The 24,586-nt window shown below is 44.1% G+C and overlaps 1 protein-coding gene across 3 annotated transcripts in view; it reads right to left on the bottom strand.

Annotated features, from left to right (window-relative positions):
• nlgn3a (neuroligin 3a) overlaps positions 1 to 24,586 on the bottom strand; it is a 162,426-nt gene that overhangs the window by 8,103 nt on the left and 129,737 nt on the right. For all 3 annotated transcript variants that reach the window (XM_023811574.2, XM_023811575.2, XM_023811576.2), the window contains one exon: positions 2,232 to 3,021. In XM_023811574.2, coding sequence (XP_023667342.1) covers positions 2,232 to 3,021 — 790 coding nt within the window. The remainder of the gene's footprint in view (positions 1 to 2,231; positions 3,022 to 24,586) is intronic.

The raw sequence follows: 24,586 nt of genomic DNA, 5'->3' as shown, positions 1-24,586 counted from the left end.
ACCTTGCAAACAAAACTTTTTTGCTTCTACTTGCTACCACTCACCAAGCAGGACAAGTGAAATACTGTTGATTGAAAAGGAGTTCAGCCTCTCACTTTGAATAACATTCCCATGTACCTTACATTGTGCTTCATGAAAGCCTGAGAATTCAATTTCATGGTGTCAGCCAAAGATTTTTTTTTTGTTCTTTATAATACAATAGTGTTGTAGGTCAGCACAAAGCAAGGAAAATAAATAATAAAAACCAGCACATTTAGTTTTTCAAGGACTCTTCAAAATTATGTTCCTGGTTAGTAAGGAGCATAAAATCAATTATACAATTAGCGCTGTTATGAATTTATGGCCAAGGCTGTTGCAAATAATGCCCAAATGAAAGCCTTTGATGAGCTCCTACAGACAAAGAAGGGCTGAATTCCACTGACAGTTTGGTGATGAATGTTAATTTTTGTGCTAAAAAAGGGAATTCTGTGGAGGGGACTAAGGCATGATACTGTATAAGAGGAACGGCCCTGGTAACAACTGCTGCTCAGGAATGAAGGAAACAGGAAAATCAGGCGACTTCTGTCGGTCATAAAGCCTCCATGCTTGTCAATGTAATGTGCTACATACTGTGAACTCTGGAAAGTGCTGTTTCTTACGTAATTCTTACTCTGCTGGATTGTAGCGCAGTCAAAGAATAGAGAAGAAATTGTGAGAAAGCAACGTGGAAATGACTTATGTACTGCATCATGTATGGAATGCCAAAGAGCTGGGTATCTCAGTTGGTTAGCAAGCTCTGTTGTGCTGGAAGACCCGGGTGCGAGCCTCTTCCATTTGGAGGCTGGTGTGTGGCTCATTGGCTTAGGCTGCTGTCAGCGGTGTGGCAGAGAGTTTGAGGTTGGAGGGCATCACTGAATAATTTAAATACAAATGTCTGTTTATTGGGGGGGATGAATGAAGCCAAATGAAAAACATCTCTCCTGTCCCTCCCGGTTCCTACCCCCCTGGCTGCTGTGCTTGTAATCAGAAGGTCACCGGATCGAATCCCAGGGGTGGCAGAGTGACGTCGCTGTTGGGCCTTTGAGCTAGACCCTTAACCCCCTGCTGCTCCGGGGAGTTTCTCACCTTGCTTTCCCAAAAATGTAAATTGCTTTGAATAAAAGTGCTAGACAAATTTTTAAATGAAAAAAAATATATATAATGCATATGAAATACGTACACACAAGCTACAAATACCACCATTAAATGTCTGTCTGGAGTAGTTAACACGTTTCTCTTGAGGTGTATAGAATAACACATACACAAGCTGAAATACTTTCTAGTTTTCTAGTTTAACAAGAACATATTTCTTCATTAAAATCTCATTTTATGAATGCATATGCATTTGCAGTCTTTTGCTTTTCACTGATTGGTTTCTACTTTTTTCTCCTTCAACTCTGATCTGTCGAGAGGCCAGACTTGAAAGACACTTAGCAAATGTCACTTGCTTTCATTGATAAATGTCACATGGACAGGTAGATAGAGAGAAACAATTAAAGATTCAAGCTGCACCTGTTCAATTATTCTTTGGTAACAGTGGCTGTCAAATTAAATTTTGGTTGTTAGGAGAGATAGGTTATAACAGAACTCCATGTATGAGCATGAAGGGATTCATGCTCAAAGCGAAACAAGAGGATAGATAGAAAAAGGGGAGGAAAAATGGAGGGAGTGAAGCAGAGCACTGGCGAGAGCGGTGATTGACTGAGGATGGGGTGCGTGATCAATATCGCTATGGGCTGCTATGTGATACGTTTCACTAATCACTCTCTGTCGCAGGAACTTTTGTACTTATGACCCCTTCAACCCCTGCCCCATGTCCATCACTCACTTCATTTCTCTCTCTCTCTCTCTCTCTCTCTCACACACACACACACACACACACACACACACACGCTTTTGCCCTATAAAAATGTCCTAGATCTGAGCTGGTTTTAACCTACATACAAGGACCACGAGATTGACTGAGAAACAATCACATATAAAATTTTAAAGAGGGCGAAAAAAACTTTCATTATGCAATGTATGCGGGGGCCTCTTTTCATTGCTGACCATTTGTGTTGCGGTTATTTACCACGAGCTTTTCACCAGTGACACGGAAAAGCGAAAGTAGTAGCTTGTAACGTGTGACTTAATACCAGCACCATCTGTCGTCGTTCCGAGGGAGTAGACGGCTTTCGGGTGTCGGTGTGTTCCGCCAGGTGGCTGGCGCTTACCCGGTTTTGGCGAAGTTGGTCCAGTAGGTCATGACGACAGCGCTGAGCATGACGTCGTTCTTGGAGAAGTTGCATGGGAAGAGGTCGGTGGGGCCGATCATAGGGATGCCAAAGACGTAAGGAACCTCATCTCCGTGGGCTGCGTCGGACCACGCAGGCTTCATCAGGCTCTGGCAATGGTGATAGAAGGCGTAGAAGTAGGTGGGGGAGCCATAGCGGGCGTGCAGGTCTGCCGTCACCACGGCTGGCTCCACCCACTGGTGGTCGGTGAAAAGAGCCACCAGAGTCTTCCGGCGTGTCTCGGGGTTGTCGCGGTCTGCCCAGTCCGTGTACATGAACTTAATGGTCTCCCGCAGGGTGTCCTTACCCTCTGGGTAGCCGTAGAGGCTGTCCACGAAGTCCGAGACAGAGAAATCAAAGTCGTTGCCCGACACACCATCCTCGGAGTCGACCACGTTCTCCACGAAGCGCAGGCCTTCACCCTGGTTGACGCCCAGCATGATGTCGTAGTTGAGGAACTCGCCCTGCTCCATCAGGATCTCAGGATCATCGGGGATGACGTCGCCGTCGATCACCGGCCCGAAGGCCACGTGGTAGCGGGCCGGCTGGATGTCCTGCTCCACCAGCTCACGGGAGTTCTTCCGTCTCAGGCAATCCACCATGTCCAGGGTATCCAGCACGTTGCAGCCGACCTTCTCGGCCAACAGACGGGTATACTTCACCGGCTGGTAGTTGACCGCCCAGCTGGACAGCGCCGAGCCGCTCTGGATTATAGCCCTGTGGAACAGACCTGGAACAGAAACATGTTGGACATGAGAGACTGGCGTTTCGCTAATAGACCTTATTTTTTCCTCAAGCTGCTTTCAAGCTGCTAGTGTAGCGAATCCTGTCAACACATGCGTATAAAATGGCTGTCCATATTCGGTGTTTGCACACAGCACTAATTTTATTGTAAATCTCTTGTTAAATGGTCTTCATGAAAATTAGTGTACAGATGGCTTTACTGTGCCCACAGAGAGGAAAATAAGGACACAGAGCCATGTTTTTTTCCCCACATTCACTGTTATCTACATTTTCAGTTTAAGCTACGTTTATTGGAAAGTGATGGCAGCATGTTGTAACTCTGAACGCTTCTGAAAAGAAGGGGGAGGACGTGACCCGCAGCCCTGGGTTTCTTGCATCCCGCGATCCATGGCCTTGCAATCATCTACCTGACCGCACAATCGATCCCGTCCGCCGCTTTGGCCTGCTTCCAGGGTGCAGTGCGCACTGCGAAAGTTTACCATACACAAAAACCGCATCCCTCCCTTCCAAGGTGCACTCTCGGTAATAACTCCTTGGGAGGACAAAGCACTGGAACAATACCAATCGCCAGTACTGATATTGTGGAATAAGACACAGTTAGAAGATGCTTTGGAGGACCTTTTTCAGGGTTCAGTCAGGGCTTTCACTTAGAAAAGTCTCTGGTATTAAAAAGAATATTAAATTACTTTTTGCCATCATAAAATCAGACTATACTGAATGTTTCTTTTTTGTTCAGTTACAGATCAGTTACAAACTTATTTGCAATTACAACTTCAATTACAAATCCAATTACAATTCAGAGGGCAAGTGTAATTAGCAATGAAGATATAAATGTCTTCTGCACATGACGATGTTCCTATCATGCTGCATGCTGTGCGGCCGCTCGTTTTCACAGGAGTACGAGCACCTGTTAGTCGCCACCTCACATCACCCCCTTCTCTCTGACCTGCCCAGTGTGTGTGTGTGTATGTCTGTGAGGACGGTGCTGCATGCCCCCCCCCCAGTGAGAGGCAGCAGATGTCAGGGATCTGCCCCTTGAAAAAGTACCCCAGAGGTGGCTGGAAGATGAAAGATGGCCACCCCTGGGTGCCGGCGCCCCCCACTTAATCCTCCGCTTCCTCTGTCACCACCAATAGCAAAGACCAGCCACTCTGTCAGAGCGTGTTAGAGGTTTAGAATTCGCCAGAAAGCGGCCCACCGTACTGCGGGGCAACTGTGCACCGGCATCTTAAATGACGCGCAAATGGGAGCTATGGAAACGTGCCGCCACGGAGGAAAGCATGCAGATCCAGCATGCAGATCCAGACATAGCAAATGTTTACAGACTCTCGTGTAGATAGCTCACTGCAAGCTAATGCCGTATTGATTGAGCTGTTATATTGCAAGAAAAAAAGAAAAAGATAAACAATGTGATTTAAAATGTGTCTCAGGGGTCCTTGTGAGAACAAATGAGTTTCATCGCTATGTTCCACATGTCTGTCTGCAGTACCTGTATTGCCTTCTATTGAAAAACCACAGTGTGGGTTAGGGGCAGGTGACCTGGAGCCTCTCTCCTAGAGAGACCGCCAGCTATTCCATTTAAGCGTTATGTTTCACCTCCAGCTCACCTTAATCAACTAATTATGGAGCTGAATATCGCTTGATTAGTTTGTTCAGACTGTCTGGTGCTGGAATACTGTAGAACAAATATATGGAAATGCTGGAGATCACTCAAGGAGAGGTCAGGCCACCGTGCTTTTGGGAGTCTGTCCGTTTTATTGATAATATGATGTTTGCTGAGACAAAACCTACTCAGTGACATTCATTAAAGACCGACCCCTCCCTGAAAATCACAGAGAAGAATACAATTGATTTCCACTAACGCACAGCGTCTATTATCCCATTAGTGAGCAGAGTAAGAGGTAGTAAGCAAAGTCTCACTCTGTGCTTACATGGCGATTTGTGGCGAAAGCCGGCTTTAAACCCACTTCAAAATGCAGCCTGATGCGAGTAAAACATGAAATAGAATGCGGTTTAATTATTATTTTACTTTTACACCATCCTCATTTTATAACTCGCATGTTCTTCAGCCTTTGAAGATTTCGACGGCTGTCGGTGAAAATAAAATCCAACTGTAATGAAATTGTTCATTAATGCACAAAGATGATTGCAGCCTGTCCTCAGACTTCTAGAGCCTGTCCATTAGTGTAATTATTATTATTTTGGGCTCGGTTTTGCAGGCTGTTCGTTTGTTATGTAGAGGGAGCGGAGCTGCACCTGACGTGTAAAGGAACAGCACCTTAACCGTAAGCAGATCCATCACACCCCAGTGGCTCTGGCAGATTGAGGTCGTGGTGAGTTACGACACAAGCTGTGGGGCGATCACTCATTTGGCCCCGGCGAAACACGGCTTCTCCGTGGTCCGTCGACCTCGACCACCTGCCCTTATCTGGACGCTAAGAGAAGCGAAGAGACGCTCTTTGCTGAAGATCGATGGTGACTCACTAAACCTACACGTGACACCTACACCATGACATGTACCGTATATTATATGCACATACATATACATATAGCATTTTCCCTACCTGTCAATACATAAACATCAACACTTTAAATTTCTACGTTACGCTTCTTCGGTCACCTGTTCTTCAACGTGTAACAACTTTAATGCAATATCATTACCATTCACACTCAAATGAGGAACTATTTGTTGTCAGGGCAGTAAGCACTTGTGATGCACGCCGTTTATTTTGTCTTTATTATTCAAATGAGTATTCATAATGAGAGAAAGCGAGGAACTGTGTTCTATACTCAGCTGTGGTCTATTTCTTTTAAATGGCAAAATCTCATGTTGTGATGAATACCTTTGTGCAAGCAGCACTGTGGTTGCTGTGACCTTGAATTGCATTGTGCCACGCTGTCACACAGACTAGCAACAGTTAGTGCCAGTCCAATGTCAGACATTGTTGGGTATAAAGCCGCAAGAACAGTTCCCCCCCCACATCGCCAAAAATGACCACTCCTGCTTTCTTTTGGTGTTCTCCTTAACGCTGCCTGACCCATTGATTGCATCTGTTCTGCCTGTAGACTTTACAGCCAGCTGCTAACCTCACATGCTTGACCTAACCCTGGCACCTGGCAGTTTCTGTGAAACATTCAGACGTGTGAGTGTGATTCGTGAACTGCCCTTTCATCCTCACCGGCCTTCACTTTCGCAAGAGCCCAGTAGTTCATGCTACAGTAAAACAGAACCCACCTATCCATCCTTCACCGGGGCCTTACTCTGCATTATACCATTAACAAAGGCTTCGGCTGCCTTTATAATGTGTGGAACCCAGGTACTAGAGGCGGGAAGCAACGGTTCTACCCACTGCCCCACATGCAACCCCTGTGTATGCATGTGTGTATATATATGTATTTTTGTTAATCAGAAGACATAGAAGCTTTGTCTGTGTTCTTTTAGGCCACAAGGGGGAGCAGTTGTCTGAGAGTGTGTGCAGGGACTTCATCACCTCTACCAATCTCTAATGTGCCTGTGGCTGTGGTCTCCATAGCTACTACAATGTCTGCTTCTTGCTGAAGCAAAGCTGTTGTGTAGCTGGTCACACATGGCTAAATGTTATCCTTTCTAAGGCACAAAACCCAGTGGTATGGTAAATCACTCGCTTCGTTTAGCTGCAGCAATGGAATCGCGCTAATTTATTGCAGTCGCATGTCGTTATGACACCCGCGTCAATGTTCGCGCCTGAATCAATTCTTCTGCTTGTATAAAGTTTAGGGGGCATTTCTATGATGCCGTTGACCAGACGTGCTGTTCTGTGCCAGTTTCTAAGCTGCAGTTGGGTTTCACTGCATGTTTTTTTTTACAGAGATTCCACACATGGATGGCTGAGGATGTCTTAACACTTTATCATTAACAATGAAGCACGACTCCAGATGCCCAAAATAGGTCAACCCACTTGCAATACATCAGTTTCCCTCTTCCTGTCTCCCCTGCTCCAGGTGGCTGAGCAATGCCTTTCTTCATGCTTTGCTAAATAATTCTCACAACCTCCATAACACTTAGGCACAACTTACCAACCAAGACCAAATGCCCTTTGAGGCAATGCCTGTTTTGCCCACTAAACATGCTTACATAAGATCAGCCCCCAAATGCCACCATTTATCGATTTTCAGTAGTACTTCCATCTTTGATATTCATCTACATCTATCCTATTCTTTGCTTATGTCGTCGACTTCCTGCTGTTGGAATTCAAAAACAGAATAACAAAATACAAATAAACAGTTTTACTAAAATACATTTAGCAATTCTGAAGAAAGAAAGACAGCTTCAGTGATTGCCAACCCAAACTCTTTCTGAATACACACAGCTACTCAGGCCGCATGACAAGGCATTAAACTCTTTTCCACAATATTCCTCTAGACTTGGTATAAATTTCAGTTGTTGTGATCAAGAAGGGTGAGTTTATTCATGTTCTGTTACAGAGGCACTAGACAGGATTTAAACACAAGTGCTCAAACCACTTCAAAATGAGCCGGATATGAATATTAAGTAGCACGACAGTACCAATGACACCACATCGGGTTCGGACCGGAGATTACATCCTAAACAGAATATTCCTTCCATTCCTTAGAAACAGATCATTTTGATGTAAGCAATTTTAAGTATTAGAACTTGCATCATCCGGTAGTCATAATGTCTGTTGATTGTCAAACCTGACATTTTCTATTAGCCTTTGATACTCTTTGAAGATGGTTGATTCTCACAGTGAAAGAATATAAATGATCTGTTTCTTTGGGCATCATATCGGTGTATATTATGTTTACGAACATCGCGGGCTCTTAATTACATGGGTGTGTATTAATTGAATACATAGTATGCCCTACTGCATATCAGAATATAAAGGAGGAATATCTAAATACTAATTAGGTAAGGTATTTATAATTAAAAAAATAGTAATTTTACAATGGGGAAACTATTAAGCTAGCTGAAAGTGTTATTGTTTGTTAACTGAATATAGTGTTCCTAATCAAACCTACATCAAAAACAATACAATACTATAATATTAATAATATTATACAGGCATCTGAAATTGCTGCAACCCTGCACTGGACAAGCAGTTATGGGAAACAGATGATGACATGTATGATGACTAACTTTGCGACTTTTATTATCAGGTCGCATCAAACTGTAGCAATATGTAGCACATGATATAAGAATCCCAAATTGAAGTCTTGGAGGCAGCCTGAGTTGCCTTGCTGTACATTTTTTAAGCCTCACAATGTTGTGCTGCAGATGTAGGATCTGTGCATGACCAGCTCACCATTGACACAAAGCCGTGGCCTTTTTAAATCAGGCATATAGCTCCTCTGGAGCAATTCATCACCTTCACAGTTGGTCGGACGTTTTAGACCTAATCTGCGTAGCAGGTGCACCTTGCTGTTGAATGTTGGTGTGTGAAAACACAATGCATGCAATGTAACCTTTCATTGTGAACCTTCAGCCATGCGTAAATTGAATGCAAACCATTGGTTTAATCCATGGGGGAAACGTTGGGGTCTGTATCACATATTTCATTTGTAAATTATTATCATTTAATCTCGGGATATATTTCCACACCTCTTATGTTTTGTGCGCCACATATCTATCTGATGTGGTGATGCATTTCTGCATTCTGTGCGCCAGTGTGCTCTCTCGCATGTGCCGGAGGGTCTGCTGGCCCACTGTGGCCCACAGCGTGCAGCGAGAGGCCGACCAATAGCGAGGAGGGCAATGGCGGGAGCTGCCGGATCAATATTCCAGCTGGACCCCTAGAGCGTGAGACCACCTACTAATCACAGGCGTCTTTGCTGCGTGCCCAGCGGCCAATCAGTGCATGGTGTCTACTGTCCCCGCCTCCATCCTTCTCGCTCCACCTTACCATGCTACATTCTCTCTTGCGCTCGCTTCTGATCACCCTCCTCTACCTCCCACTGTCATCCCAGCCTGATAAACAATTCTTTTTTTTTTTTTTTTTGGACTTGGGCGATTTTCCCTCCGTTCTCTTTCCCCGTCACACTGCGAGTCGTGGTACCGAGACATCAGTTGAAGCTTTGCAGAATCTGTGTGCTGGCAGTGCAGCAACTACCACCGAAAGGCTACCGTTCAGGTGAAGAAATGGCAGCAAAACAGTGATTAAAGGGCAGCAATGAAATTCACGGCAGCAGGAAATGATGCCGGAGAAGGATGCATCTGTCTGGATATGGTGGTATGGGGATAGCGGAAATAATTAGCAGTTATCTGTGTCTGTTTCACTGTCAGGTCTGCATAAGATTCTCTGTTATTCTCATTGGATTCATAACCCATTAAAATGTTGCCTCATTTTTCGTATCTAATACACAATAGGATTCACACGGGCATTGTGTACTAATTACAGTCTCTGTTAACCTGTAACAAAAATATCATGAACGGTTTCTGCCATTGCATGTACTTAAAAACACTACAACTCAACATAGTTCTCCAATTTGTACCCTTTTCCCCCAACTATTTTTTGAAAGGCACCCCAGAGGTGCTTGACTTCAAACAGATTTGACCAAATTTTAAAGAAGCACATTCACATAAATGTATTTTGAAAATGCCTGGGACAGTATTAAATGTTTTGTGGAAAAACACAGGAATTTATCCACACAGAATTGCGGGAGGGTGCTATTCCTGGCCATGCTTCTCCTGTGACAGCCAGATGGAACAGCAGAATCACAATTTTTGCTGTTAATAAAGCCTTACAAAATGTCAGCTCGACTTGTGACAGATTACAAAATAAGCAGGACCGCCGAAGGGGGAGTGGGGGGCAGATGGACACCTGGATCTCTGCTAGTCCCATTTGTACCCCAAAGCCTACCTGGGGAGATGTGACTTTCATCAAAATCCGCCCCCCCACCCAAGGCTGACTTTGAGGCTGACTGACCTGGATGCTCTGGGGATGGGGTAGCGGAATGTGATTTGAAGTAGTTATGGCTTCATAATTTTTCCAACCAAAATGGACGAGCTGAGGATCACTTAATAAGGTCCCACTCAATCAGTCCAGGCCCAAGCTGCAGATCATATTTCCCTCCTATCCTGTCTATCTGGAAACTTACTAAAGAAAACTGCAAATCTGAAACTGCTTTGCTAAGCATGCAGCCCCCACATTCAACAAGCTACTGAAAACAGAGGCAGCCTACTCAGTGCGTGGGACATCTTGATGCATTTCGATAGGCATGCATACATGCTGCAAATATCAGCATGTACACAAACACACACACACACGCAGACACACACACACACACAGACACACACACGCAAACAGACACACACACAGACAGAGAGACACAGACACCTAACATTGCGGGGACTATCCATTAATTTATATGGGCATAACCATAATCCTAGCTAGGATAACCCTAACCCTTACCCCTCCCTAACCTTAACCATAAGTAACCAGACAAAACTTTTAGCTATTTTAGTTTTTTGATTACATTCCCATTTCTTTTTAAATTGAGGTTTACATTTTGGGCACCTGAAAAAATTGTCCAAAAGTCAAAAGTGAAAGGATATCTGGTGCCCACAATGTGGTATATACAACCCCCCCCACCCCACCCTACACACACACACATACAATGTGTAGGAAGCAAAAAGATCACACCGATATAGATGACACACAGTGCGTCCTGTGAATGGCAGATTCCTTGCTTGGTTGACCAGCCTCTGCTGCCCTCTGAGAGATAGAGGAAGGCCCTTGGGCTGTTTCTCATCAGATGGTACTCACAGAGCACAGCGGCACAGATCAATCCCCTCAACAGCAGGAAAAAAAAGAGTGTTTTGCTCTAACAAAACACCAAAAAAAAAAAAATCCATAGAGTGCATCATGACAAGCAACATTTCACGTCTTGTTGAGGACGACATCCTTAACAGAAATGAAACTATATATATAAATCTATAACTTTCCTGTAAAGACTACATTTATAAGTCATAAACATCTGCAAGAATTATTTGTAATTGGTTTAGTTTATTGTGCCTTTTGGAGTTTTGTTTTATAGAATCTGAGGAGAGGAGTGTTGATTTGCTACCAGACGTTTTCTTAGCAGGGTCTTGCTGTTGTGATCAGTCAGATTGGTGTAGGAAACAGTAAACCGTCCAGAGCTGTTTGTCCGGCTCTGCCTTCTGAGATAACAGGCCCTGGGGGGGGCAGGTGGGAGGGGGCTGCGGTGGGGTGGGGGTAATGCAGACGCTCCAGCAAACTCAAACAGACACATTCTGTCAACAGCCGGCAAATACAGGAGCACTGCCTCCTCTCCGTCACACGCATTAATGATTGACACGGGATGGCGGGAAACAGCATGAGACGGTAACTCTGTGATCCCGCCGCGCGGCCGTGAGATTAGGCCCCGCGATGCTGGCCGCCCCCGCGATGCCGGCCGCCCCCGTGCCGCGCACGTCAATCGCAGGCCGACCCGGCCAGCGGTGGTGCCGGCGGGAGGTCCATCGAGCCAGACTCGCTTGGGCTCCTCTTGTGCTTTTGGACGTCCGTGGTGTACCGTGCTGTCGAAAGCATCGCTTGAGTGAAAAACCCCGATTGCTCATAATGTTTTGCTCTGGGGGGGGGGTGTGGGCACGATCAATGGTGTGTCACTATTCATGACACAATTTACTCTTTTACTTATTATGAACACTGTCCATCTTTATGCCATGGAACTGTGCACTTTTACAGCATCTGAATGCTACAGGAAGGAAGTAGGGCCTCTTACATGTTATTCTCACGTCTCCACTCAAAGTACCAGTGAAAAGTCTCTATTTTAGTTGTGTTATTCACTAATAAATGGTCTTAGGGCAATGAAGTAATATGGATCAAATATTGCAACCACTTAAAAAACTGTTCAGCATTTCAAGATTTTCTCAAATTTTCACATCTTCAAAATAGCCCCCTTTGCTTTGATGACAGCGTTGCAGACTCTTGGCATTCTTTCAACCATCTTCCAGATGTAGCCACCTGGAGTGCTCCATCAGTCCTAATGGAGTTTCCATAAGTTCTGGGCACAAGTTGGCTACTTTGCTCTTGCTCTTCGATCCAACTCGTCCCAAACCAGCTCTGTAGGGTTTAGGTGGGGGGGTTGTGGGGGCCAGGTCATCTGTCACAGCACATCTCTTTCCTTGTTCACAACAACATAAAAATAAACAAAGTTTGTTGAATATATTTTTTTCAGCCCGGGACATTTCGCATTTGAGCCATGCAAAAAAAAAAAAATCCATTCCCACACAAACGTGTTCTGAATAGCCAGTTAGCACACAGCACACTCCATTCAGCGTTACAAATTATTCTGCATTCCAGATTTCTCACTATTCCCTTGGAGAATAAGAGAGCAATTCCACTCCTCGAGGAACAGAGTCCCACAGGCTTTAGAATTGCTCTTAAGTTATCGGCTGATTTACCCATAAACAGTCCAGTTACGTGATTTACTGCCCACATAATGGTTTCAGTCAAGCAGGAAGCTGAGGCAGAAGAGAGGTTGACATTGCAGGCCGCCGGTGGGGACCAGGATTGATCCCATTTGACCCAGGGTGCAGATGTCACCTCGGGGCTGGCAGTCGAAATGTTGAGCTAAGCAAGCTTCTAAAAGTGTCTTCGGAAACCTTGCCCATTTCCGAGAATGGGATGACTTTCCACATTGGTTCAGTGCAAATATTAGCTTGCTCGACAGCGATCTTGGTTGGGCGAAGTCGTAAACATTCTTGAAAAATGAACGAAGGTTCTACAGGACTGGTGGCCAGAGATTCCGAGAACGGGGCGGATTAGTATGGCTTCATCGTGTCCTCATTTTGGTTAGAATTTCATCTTCCTGCTTTGCATGCATCTGGATCACTAATCCACGCCAGAGAGTGCACCTGGGACGTTGTTTGGTTGCCTAAACAGGTCTCTTTTTCCGACACGCTAATCACTGTGTGATACTAATTTCTCTTTAAAAAGGGCATGACAGCAATTTAGCTACTTTCACATTTCAAAAGAAAGAGGGAATCCCTGACACTGAAAGATATTTTTGTTTTCGATATCGAGAATGTATTGCTCATGTTTGAGGATAAGCACGAGAGCCCACAGGACTAGGGACCGGGCTGACAGGTCTTCATGGCATTGCCACCAAACAGTGGCTCACTTCAGCGTCGTGTCAGTAGAGTCACCATGGCCTTGGATTTCAAGGCATGACCGCATTTAACTCTACCCATCAATTATCTGCACTGACTCGAAGGATTTTCAGTTCGCTCAGGTCCAGTGCCAGAAAAGGTTCTGTAAGAAACCTGAAACTACATTTGCTGGCCCAAACAAACAGAGAAATGGACCATCCATTAGTGACTGAAGCAATTAATCCATGCAGCCAAAATCTACCACATGACAAACACTCTGACTCACCGGGGACCGATTGAAGACAATTATAATATAATATAAAAAACAAATTCAGATATTTTAAGAACTATTCCAGATTGACTCTCCTCCATTTCATTAGGGAGAGTAAGGTTTGCTTGGTCACGGTCATTTTGGATGCCCTGTGCAACCTGACCTGGAAATTTTGCCAGTTAGCAAGATCCACTGCCTTCATAAAAATCCTGGCTGCAAAGTCTGCCACTTCATCTTGTTGCCTTCAGAGTTCTTGTAGGATGGCTTGTTGTGGCTTGTGCCCGTCTAGTAGAGCAGCTCAGTACTCTTGTTTATTAGTGAAATGCATGAATAAATGCTAAATAAGCAAACATTTCTAAGAAATCTGAACAGATTTCTTTTATAATCCCGTATTATTGACAGAAAATGAACACTGATGGAAAGCACAAAATCAGAACCCCGCCAGGTTTGAATAACAGTAAAATAATGATTTCTGGAAGGAACCAGCTGTCTGTGAAAGCGTGTAAGGACTGTGCTCCCACAGGCCTGACCAGTGTGACACCAGCAGAGCACTGGCATAGTAAGAACCAGCAGCCCACAGCCAGACTCGCTGGGGAACATTGGCAAAAACATGCTTTATGTTTTTTTCAGAGTAATTGTGCAAAACACTGATCTGTCATTCATGTTTCATTTCATGTGCTGTTTTAAATGTACCCTTATTATGAGGTTTTTGCAGTGTTTACAGCTACAGACTTCTATATTCGATCTATGGGGTTCCTGCTGTTGGACTTTGGAGCAAAAAATAAAAATAAAAATCTAAGCTGTGGATCTTCGTCAGCCTAAAAACATTTTTGCTGACAAAGCAAATAAATTTAAAATGATTAAAAACACATATTCTTTACTATACTGTAATAATGACTGCAAATGGGGCCCAGTTGGGAAAATAATGACTTATTCAGAGAAAGAAGAGTCTCCATATCAAAATATGGAAGGAAGCCAAAATTTTATAAACATGGCCTTACATCTTTGTAATGAAATCAACTGTTTTAAAATATCAATATCCTCTATAAGCAGGATTCTCACATTAAATGGCTGATAAATTTATTTTGCATCTCTTAACAGTTTATCTATATACAGGAATCGGAAATGGTGTCATGAACTGCTTTTGCTCACTGACAGTGAACGGCACTGCTTGTCACCTACCGAGATCCAATCGTCATGAGATCCAATCGTCATGTGACCCGACATTAAAATATACTGAGCACTTCTGAACTCACATCTTTTCTGCTTTTCAGCACCAAAAGAGAGAGAACAACAGGGCCAAAATAATTCAAGCCACCATCTGCCTTTTCTTAGGCAGACCCAAGCCAAAAAACTGCAATGATCAATGTAACAATTTAGAAAGAAAACATCAATAATAAAATTAATTCTGAACACAAATTCTCATAATGTGCCAAAAGGCCTGTTGTGCCAAATAATGGAGATTTCTGACTGGCTGGCTTAAAGTGGCACATCTGGCAAACCTGCTTTCAAATGAATTTGAGGCCTGTTTTCCACACGATTCCGTACAGCTTAAAGGTACTGTGCAGACAGAGCTTCTGTTCGCTTATGGCTGGTAAATAGGCCATTGATTATCAGTGCATTCAAGTGGATGAACTGAAGAACAAAATTTTCTGTGCAATCTTCATGAGGAACATACTTGTTCTTGAGGTCAATTATGTCTTGTTGTTGACAACAGTTCAAGTTTTCAAGGTTTCAAGGTTTACTGTCATTTGCTCTGAGGAACAGTGACATTTTTGCACCACAGTTAGAGGGGAGGGAACAGGTGCTTGAGGGGGGGGGGGCAACAAGACAAAAAACAGTGCAATAAAGGACAAACAACAGTGCAGTAAAGGACAAAACAGCAATACCAGCAAAAGACAAGTGTAATAAAGGAATTTAGGAATACAGGAACAGCAGATAGATATTGATGGATTTTGACACTGGGAGCTCAGCTTGCTACACTTAGTGTAATACTACTTTTCCTCCATGTCCTTGTGTGGCAAACAGATGCCTTTGTACATTTTCTGCGTGTCTTGGCCATGCACCGAATCCCCTGTGGTATGACTGCTGCTTCTTTCAATGCCCAGGAAGTGAATCTTCACCATTTAAAATCATCAAAGGCATCTTATTACTGCCTCTTCCTGGACAAACCACTGCAGCCAATCACAGTCAAATCGCCATAAATATTTGTGCATCTGGGCAGAAAATCTTTTAAAGTTTTTTTTGCCTTTTCCCATTCAAAGGTTTTCTTTGCCTATTCCCCTTTCTTAGCAAGTCAGCCAGTAAGAACCGGTTTATTATTGTAATAATTCTGACAGACAAAGGGGTAGTTCCAGTTACGAGCCAGTCATACTATGCTCTCCAAAATTTACAGACATTCTTACCCCCTTCCCTGTCTCCTTCTGCCTCTTGTCCGCATGGAATGACCTTCCCCTCCCAGTCAGTACATCTGAGTCCCTCACCACCTTATGCTGCTGATTTAAAGGCCCATCTCTGGCTCCTCCACCTCCTGCCCCATTACATTCAGCCAAGGTTTTATGGACTCACTGCTGACTCTGAATGTTGTATTTATTGCTAAGTTGAGGTGCTACAAATGAGCTCATTCTAGGATTTCCCCTCAAGGAATGTTTTTGACTGATCACGCATCAGATGAAGTCGGCATCTCCCTTTCCCTCTTTCCGACTGGATAAATTATGTGTCATATTTGGACACTGACACATGATTTGCAGGGTATCAGCTGTGCGCCAGCATTGATCTATGATCTATTTCTGTGACAGCTTTTTCAATTTTTTTCAATTAGTTTAATCCCAGTCAAAGTCAGTCATCTTACCTTTGCACCGTGCCCTCTGTCAGTGGGAGCGATCCATTGCAGCATTAGTAGTCATGCATATGTTATATTAAAGCAGAACATCTACTCAATAGTGAGACATCAAAAAGCATGCATATTTTAGTGGGATTAATAAAATAACAGTCATGCATTTTAGAGAACATCCTATTGTTTGATTCATTTGCTACCTGTTAGGTAACATCATACATATGAAAAAAATATGAAAAAATAAAGCATGAGCATGTTTAAAACCCCAAAAATGATGAGAAAGACTTTCACTGAAAAAAATATACAGTACAGAATTCAATATGGAGAGAACATTGTTGTTAAATCTCATTGATACGCAGTTCTGGCTTACAAATATGTGCATACATGTTCCTACATCCTCTTTGCGGGTTGTCCTTTGATAATTGATTAAATGGAAGCCGGGACGACAGGCTGGGAACTGAAGCTCATCTCTGAGGTGTGAAGCAAATAGCACATGCTGGATAAGCGGCCTGCACACCACTACTCATGTGTACACACAGGTTAGCCAGTGACGCCATACCCCTGAGCCTGATGCGTGCCCAGTGTGAGGGCCTGTTTGCACACCATGCCGGTCGCCTAATGGCTGGCTGCTTCAGTGCCAGCTCGGGGTGACTGCCGCATCCGTTACAGCACCACGCCACTGGGCCGCTTCCCCGGTGCCATTTGTGTTCAGCTGAGCGCCACACAGCGAGGCTGACGGAGCCCTTTATAAGTCATTTTTCTGTCTTGACCGGAGATTGGACCCACGACTTGGGGGGAAAAAAAATCTCACAGTGAAGTAGCGGGCTGAGAGTCCTCAGAAGGCCACTGAAGCAGACGAATGAATAATTACATTTAAATTCCAGGGAAATTACACTGTAATAATATTTTGAGAAGAAACATCACAAATATTCAGTTAAGGAACAGGACACAATCAATCCCTTTGTGAGAGCAGGGATTACGGCCACATTGACTGTAGCTTTGAGCTATTTGTTGTTGAGCTGCAGACAAAGAATATTCTAGAATTATCAGTAGTATTTGATGAATGCCATGTCTATAAAAGTCTATGAACAGATTCATGACACATCATGATACATTCATAAAGAATTATAAATATGGCTATAATATTTATAAAAAGGCATAACATTATGGCCATGTTCATTATGCATTATGAAGGTTTCATGAAGCTGTTGTTTATAATGCACTATATATACCTTCGTAATGAAGTACAAAGCATCCTTAATTTTTATACCAACCAATGCAAACTGACATTTTTCTTGTCATTATTCCCTAAACAATATAGTATAAGAACTATTTACATAGCATTTACATTGTATTACGTATTATACGTAATCTAGAGATTGCATAGGACATCGAGGTGTTCAAGGTGTCCCTGGGTCAACAAGGGAGGGGCTTGTGTTTCACTTCTTTAACCAATCACAGTCCGCATTGTATGACTTCACCACACTTGCCTGTTTTTTTCTTATTTTCAATTTCAAGTCTTCCAGCCATGGAGCTGTCAGTCCAGGGACAGTGTGCGGCTCAGCAGGCTGAGTCTCTGGGCCTGTGATCACAAGGCTGCTGGTTCAACCCCTGTTCGTGTTATTAATCTTACCATTATTATCATGAAACAAAGACGCGCCCCTACATTGCTCCGGACAGCCTTTGCCGGTAAGCTGCAGCTTAGCTGTTCCTATTGTCTGTGTTTATCTATGAAATGTCCCTTAACAAAAGGCAAACACAATAAAACAGGTATTTTAAAAATCTGTGCACCTTGCTGCTTAACAGAAAAACCTGGTTTTCACTGATGTGGTGATGTCATACAATGAAGCCTGTGATTGGCTGAAGAAGTGAAACGCAAGCCCCTCCCTTGTTGAGCCAGGGAAACATCGAACTTGGATAAAATCAGGACATGCGATGCGCGTAGGTTCTATGCAAATACTACACCATTTTATATAAGGGACTCAAGCATCTGTGGATTTTAGTATCGGTGGGGGGTCCCGGAACCAATCCCCCCTGCCACCGAGGGCCGACTGTACCTCACTTTATTACTGAAGAATAAAACCATGCTGGTTTGAGTAGGATTGGTTGCTCTTACATTTAGAGAGTAAAATCAATGTACTGCTCTTATGGGAAAAAAATGAATGGCACTGTTATAGCAATAATAGTATTTATTACTATCATAATTACAATATTTTTAGCATAAATGTAATGGTGTCACAACAGTACAGTGCAGTGGAAAGCAAGGGATACAAGTGCAGAAGAGATACAGCGTGTCATGACTCAGGAATTGTGAGATGAGCATCCCGGGCTAAGGATGTGCAAATCGATACTTGAATACAGATTATTTTGATTTGAACATTTTCAATTTCAGAATTGATTCTAACGTCCCTCTTGCACCCCCTAAGCCACGCTCGGCACATTTCATCATCAAGGTAGGGCCGGCACCGAATATCGGAATCGCTATTGGTATCACGATACCAATCCTAGTACTGGTGGGTCAGATCAAAAAGAAAGTTGCCAGTATCACACACTCCTATCCTGGATTGGATTTGGGCTGTAACAGAGAGCTAGAGCACAAAGCAAAGGAGAGATCTCTCCTCATTATCTTTCTGCAAATCTGTAGTTTTGTGGACCACCTGGATGATGCTGCAGGGATGGTTTTATTCTAAACAATATTAGATTGTATTCATATCTGCCTGAAAATCTTAATGTGTTTTTTCCTCTCATTCTTTTGTGTGACTGATCTGAAACAGTATCTCCTAAAAGGAGTTCCTCTTCATTGATCGAACGGCATACACAAGATAGAACTCTTTACAGACAACGGCGCAAATCGCAGTGACGGGTTTAATGAAAGATGACGGGCCGTGACCCTGTGCGTTGAGCTGAACTTCAGAGTGGCCCGTATAGTGAGGCGACAGAAACATTCAATAGTTTGCCTTTCTGCTTCAGTGCTTACATCGTCTGAGATTATCAGTCTTATACCCCGGAAGGGCAAGCCGCGGGTACGCTGGCAGGACGAAATGAGTAAATAATACTTTAAGCATAAGGGAAAAAGAATCCCAGAGTTTGTTACATTTTAGCCGCTTTCCCCCTGATAAATGCAGTTTTGATTTTTGTCTCTGCCTTGTTTTGCTGCCAGAAGGCAACACAACTGCATCCATGTGGATCTGGAGCCAGGGGACAAAGCTGTATAAGGACAGGAGCTGAAGATGTAGGAGTTACGGAAGCTGGTGAGGCCAGCCAAGGAGGCGTCTGGGGCTGTGAACACCGACTGAAATTATACATTTTTTTCTTCAAGTAAACCATTAGTAAAAATGATAATGGACGAGCGAAGAACCTTTTATGGTGCACTTTTCTAACTGTGTTTTTCAGACTCCTTTTATACCGAGATCCATAAATAACCACGCAGGAAAGATCAGATAAGCTTTCAGATACGTGCTACCGCACATTTAAATTGTGCTCTTTGTGTTTGTAATGTAAGTATTGTGAGCAAACAGGAATAAATGAAAACAGGAAGCAAGGGAGGTTACGAAGCAGAACAAAATGTTCAAAATCCAGATGAAGGAAAGACATTTTGACAATCACTATAGAGATGAAAATTACAGTACTGGCTCTCGCCGCTCCCTTCAAGAATGAGCACTTAAGAGCTTAAATCGCCTCAGCCAAGGACTGCAGATGCGATCCAACAACCCGCCCGATCCAGGTCCTCTCACGCCCCACCAACAGTATGCTCCCAAATAATAACTGAAGACAAATGGAGAAGGGAGCAAGAGACCAGCATTCTTCAGAGAGACGGTATGTCCCTGTAGATAAGGAGGTGTCACTGCCCCAAGTAGCATTGCTGCAGTGGTTAAACTAACACTTATCACTACTAACACTTACTACACACAATTATCAATAACTGACTGCAGCACGTTCATTAGTATTTGAGGGGATTTTAAGACTCACGGTGTGGAGACAAGTCAAGGTCAAATGCTGACTGTGCTGTAGAATTGCAGTCACATGATGCAAACAGAAAACCCTAACCTTCTGTGACCTTCGGTGACCGCCGTGGTCACAGGTCCAAGGTGTGTAAAGATTCCAGCTCGAAGTGCACTTACTTAACAGAGAATCAGATGTCACCTCTGCCCTTTGTCTCGGACGGGAGGAGGGCGCGGGTTTTTCCTGGCTGTGGGGAGGAAGTGTTTTATATAGCCCAGTTGTCGATCAGAACATCTGCCTGGCTACCCATGGAGAAGCCGTCTAATGAGGATGAGATTACGGGATTCGCGGTGCCGCTGCTGGTCAGGCACACAGAGACGGCCGGGAAACAAGACTGCAAGTTAGCAGGCAGATGCTTTTGCTGCCTTGGATCCAGATGCAATTAATGAAGCCCTTTTCCTGACCGTGGAGTCCCCTGGCGCTCCGGCAGCACCTTTCCACTGTGTGATGGGGAATTTGTTTTTCTGAAAAACACACAGGCGTGTCTGTGGGGGAACCCAGAGCATAAACATTTACCTTGGGCACTGCAGTTACAGACAAAATGGCAAATTCGCTGTTTTCTACCAGGTCACTGAGGTCTAGGAAGCACTCCGGCTTATAGACGGATGGCCCCTATTTTTCAATGACCCCACCTCTGTTACTCTCTGCAGAAGCGGAACAGGATGGATTCCATGGATTTTCAAACAAATAACCGACTTTATGGGTCTCAAGAAACAACCTCAGTCTTCCGCCCGCGTCTTTTGCCAAGGCTCTGATACAGTGCGACAGGTACATGGATCATTAACATTTGAAAAAGAAAAAAGTTTAAATGTTTTCCTTATTCAGTTTAAAGTTTTCCGAGGCATCGTTCTTTCAGGACCAGACGCACGGACTTGACGCCGAACAGTGGTCCAAGACGGATGGGATTTTATGTACTGAAACAGGTCATGAATTAGACGCTTTAAACCTCATCACTTTTCAGTGACAAGGTACGTGTCGCTGCAAACCTATTGTGCATAACAAGGACTGCAAAAATAACAAAGTGAACAACAAGTTCTTGCTTTAAGGAAGCAGTTTTCCCCTCCAACCTCATTCTAATACAAGTTTCCACTCCAGAGTTATACAACTTTCAAAATGTTGAATCAGTGGAATGCCTTCATACCTCCAAATTAAAAGTCTCCCCACTCAGACTAAAGATGTACATTGTTTTCACAGTTCAGCAGATTTACAATGAAACGTTTATTTGGGATTTAATTGTACTCCCAGCCGACCATTGCATATGCAAATCTCCGATGCTGTGTAAATATTAAAAATCTGAGCATCATTAACGAATGGCCATATTTCTTTGGACCCAATGATCCAGATGGCAAGAACTCTGCAGATCAACAGTCACCAGATCAGCTCTGCATGACATCGTTTAATCCAGCCTGGAGCCCTGAAAGCTGCACAGTCCTTTATTCTGAAGCTGGGCTCTGCCTCTGTTGTCCATGAAAGCTGCACAGCCCTATATACTGAAGCTGGGCTCTGCCTCTGCTGTCCATGAAAGCTGCACAACCCTTTATTCTGAAGCTGGACTCTGCCTCTGCTGTCCATGAAAGCTGCACAACCCTTTATTCTGAAGCTGGGCTCTGCCTCTGCTGTCCATGAAAGCTGCACAGCCCTTTATACTGAAGCTGGGCTCTGCCTCTGCTGTCCATGAAAGCTGCACAGCCCTTTATACTGAAGCTGGGCTCTGCCTCTTCTGTCCATGAAAGCTGCACAGCCCTTTATACTGAAGCTGGGCTCTGCCTCTGCTGTCCATGAAAGCTGCACAACCCTTTATTCTGAAGCTGGGCTCTGCCTCTGCTGTCCATGAAAGCTGCACAGCCCTTTATACTGAAGCTGGGCTCTGCCTCTGCTGTCCATGAAAGCTGCACAACCCTTTATTCTGAAGCTGGGCTCTGCCTCTGCTGTCCATGAAAGCTGCACAGCCCTTTATACTGAAGCTGGGCTCCGCCTCTGCTGTACGTGAAAGCTGCACAGCCCTTTATACTGAAGCTGGGCTCTGCCTCTGCTGTCCATGAAAGCTGCACAGCCCTTTATACTGAAGCTGGGCTCTGACTCTGCTGTCCATGAAAGCTGCACAGCCCTTTATACTGAAGCTGGGGTCTGCCTCTGCTGTCTATGACCCTGGGTATTTGTTTTGCACAAAGCCTGCATTTTGACAAATCTTCAGAGTAATATATATATATATTTTTCAAGCCACAAACCTGATCTTTCAAAGCAAATGGATGCAGCATATACTTCACGATGTGTGATTCGTGAGATGCTTTATCTAGGGATCATCAACCTGTCTGTTCGCGAACAAACGTGTCCACGATGTCTGCACAGACAACACTCGTCTGTGTCCATGGAAAAAAAACCATGTAGGCTTTGTTTTTAAATACCATGCCAGTAGTAAAAATTGCATTTTGATCAAAATGTCTGTCAAAATTCACCATGGTATGACCCCTGGTTTTATCCACATAAATGACAAAAAAAAATATATATCTGTGATGCTGCGGGTCAAAGAAATTTTTGTGAAACTAAATAAATAAATTCAATGGCTGGGACAAAATACCGAACAGCTGCATCTTCAGAGCACTTTCTGTGATGAAACAAGTCACACTGACAATGTCTCTGGGCAGGGTTTAATGATTATGAGGCAATGTGACCAAGACTGTCAGCACAGATGCATAAGAGCAGGGGATTTCAGAAGGGCAGAGCGGCTGAAAAAATTAAGATGCAAATATAAATCAAGGTCAACTAATGACTAATAGTGACATATCATGGATAACACTGAGAGCAACAATTTACGTCATTTGAACGCATTTCATTATTCAATTCCTTTTGCTGGCACATTATTAGTTTTTTATTGTTTCAACGTGTTCCCTTTTTATAGATCTTAAAATAATTTAATTGAAACAGAGGGATATTGAACTGCAGAGCCATCAGGAAGCTTATATAAACCGGACAATCAACACGCTGGATCTTGCCTGCATGCAAATATGGATGTGCTCTCGTTCGTGCTCTCTCTCTCACACACACACACAGACACACACACACACACACACACACACACACACACACACACACACACACAAACACGTTGTGATGTGTTCATTAAAGATCACAGAGAAGTCTTCTGAGAACCTATCCCCCTGCAAAGCCATGGCAATACCACACTTAAAAGCAAATGAAGGGACTGCATCATTGGGGAACGGACGGAGCATATGGCCGTTTGAAACAGCAGCGCCTGAGAAATGAGGAACTTGATTTAGTTTGTATCTGGCTTCATCAGGTGCAGTAACAAAGAGCTGACTGACAGGGGGTATCGTGGGGGGGGGGGGGGGGGTGGTGAGTAGGAATGGTGGGGGGAGGGGAGGAGGGGCAGCGGAGTTCAGCTGTCACTGTCTTTTTTTCAGGCTTCCTGTGCAGGTGGGCTGAAAGAAGTACCAGCTCTTTCAGGCCGACACAGGCTCCCATGTACTCCTTCATAATGGCCGCTTTTCACCCGGGCGGGCGCGAGTGGGCTGGGGGGGTGGGGGGGGGGGAGTGAAAAAGGTGTCGTGTCAGAGCAGGAGAGAGAGAGGCGCAGCAGAAGTGAGCGTAAGCTGGCGGGAGCGCAGTGCATATTAATGACACAGGAAGCCGGCGGCGGCTAGGATTAGCCATGAGGAAGGCGAGTATTAACATTCTCATTGTTGACCGATTGGATCGACCTCGCAAAAAAGCGGGGGATACAAAATGCAGCCGTAAGGTGACGAACATGATCTTTAAAGACCAGGAAAGACACTCCAGTAAAAGTATACGGTCAATAAATGGATAACCTGTTACAATGTTACAATGTACCATTATGTATGCATTGAGGCTCAGTGGGTATCACTATTGCCTAATCACCCCAGGTCATAGTTTCTTCCAGTTCCAGTCCCAAACCATGCAGTTAGGATGAAAGCAATGTCCCTATATTGCTTGTAGTGTGTGTGTGTGTGTGTGTGTGTGTGTGTGCTCTGTTGATGTTCTGGCATTCGGTACAGCCACATCCCCTCTGCTGTCTGGGAAAGGCTCCAGGCCTTCACCCCCCCGGAATCTTGTCCAGTATAAACAATTATGGGGGGAATACACTTAAAGATGAAATAATAAAAATGCTTAATAATATGGTAATGTTGAGGTCTTAATAAAAAGGAAGGTCATCTGGACCCTCATGACTGCTCCAATTGCTCTTGGAACCCAGTCCTTCAAGTTGTGAACTGTTTGTAGGAGGACAATGAGCGTTCCTCATAAAGAAAAGGGTATTTTAGCGATGGGGGAGGCAAAATTTTACCTTGCACTCT

The sequence above is a fragment of the Paramormyrops kingsleyae genome, chromosome 10 (genome assembly GCF_048594095.1).
Source record: "Paramormyrops kingsleyae isolate MSU_618 chromosome 10, PKINGS_0.4, whole genome shotgun sequence".
Classification (NCBI taxonomy): Eukaryota; Metazoa; Chordata; class Actinopteri; order Osteoglossiformes; family Mormyridae; genus Paramormyrops; species Paramormyrops kingsleyae.
Note: the sequence above shows the minus strand (reverse complement) of the source record. Positions and strands in the feature narration are given on the sequence as shown.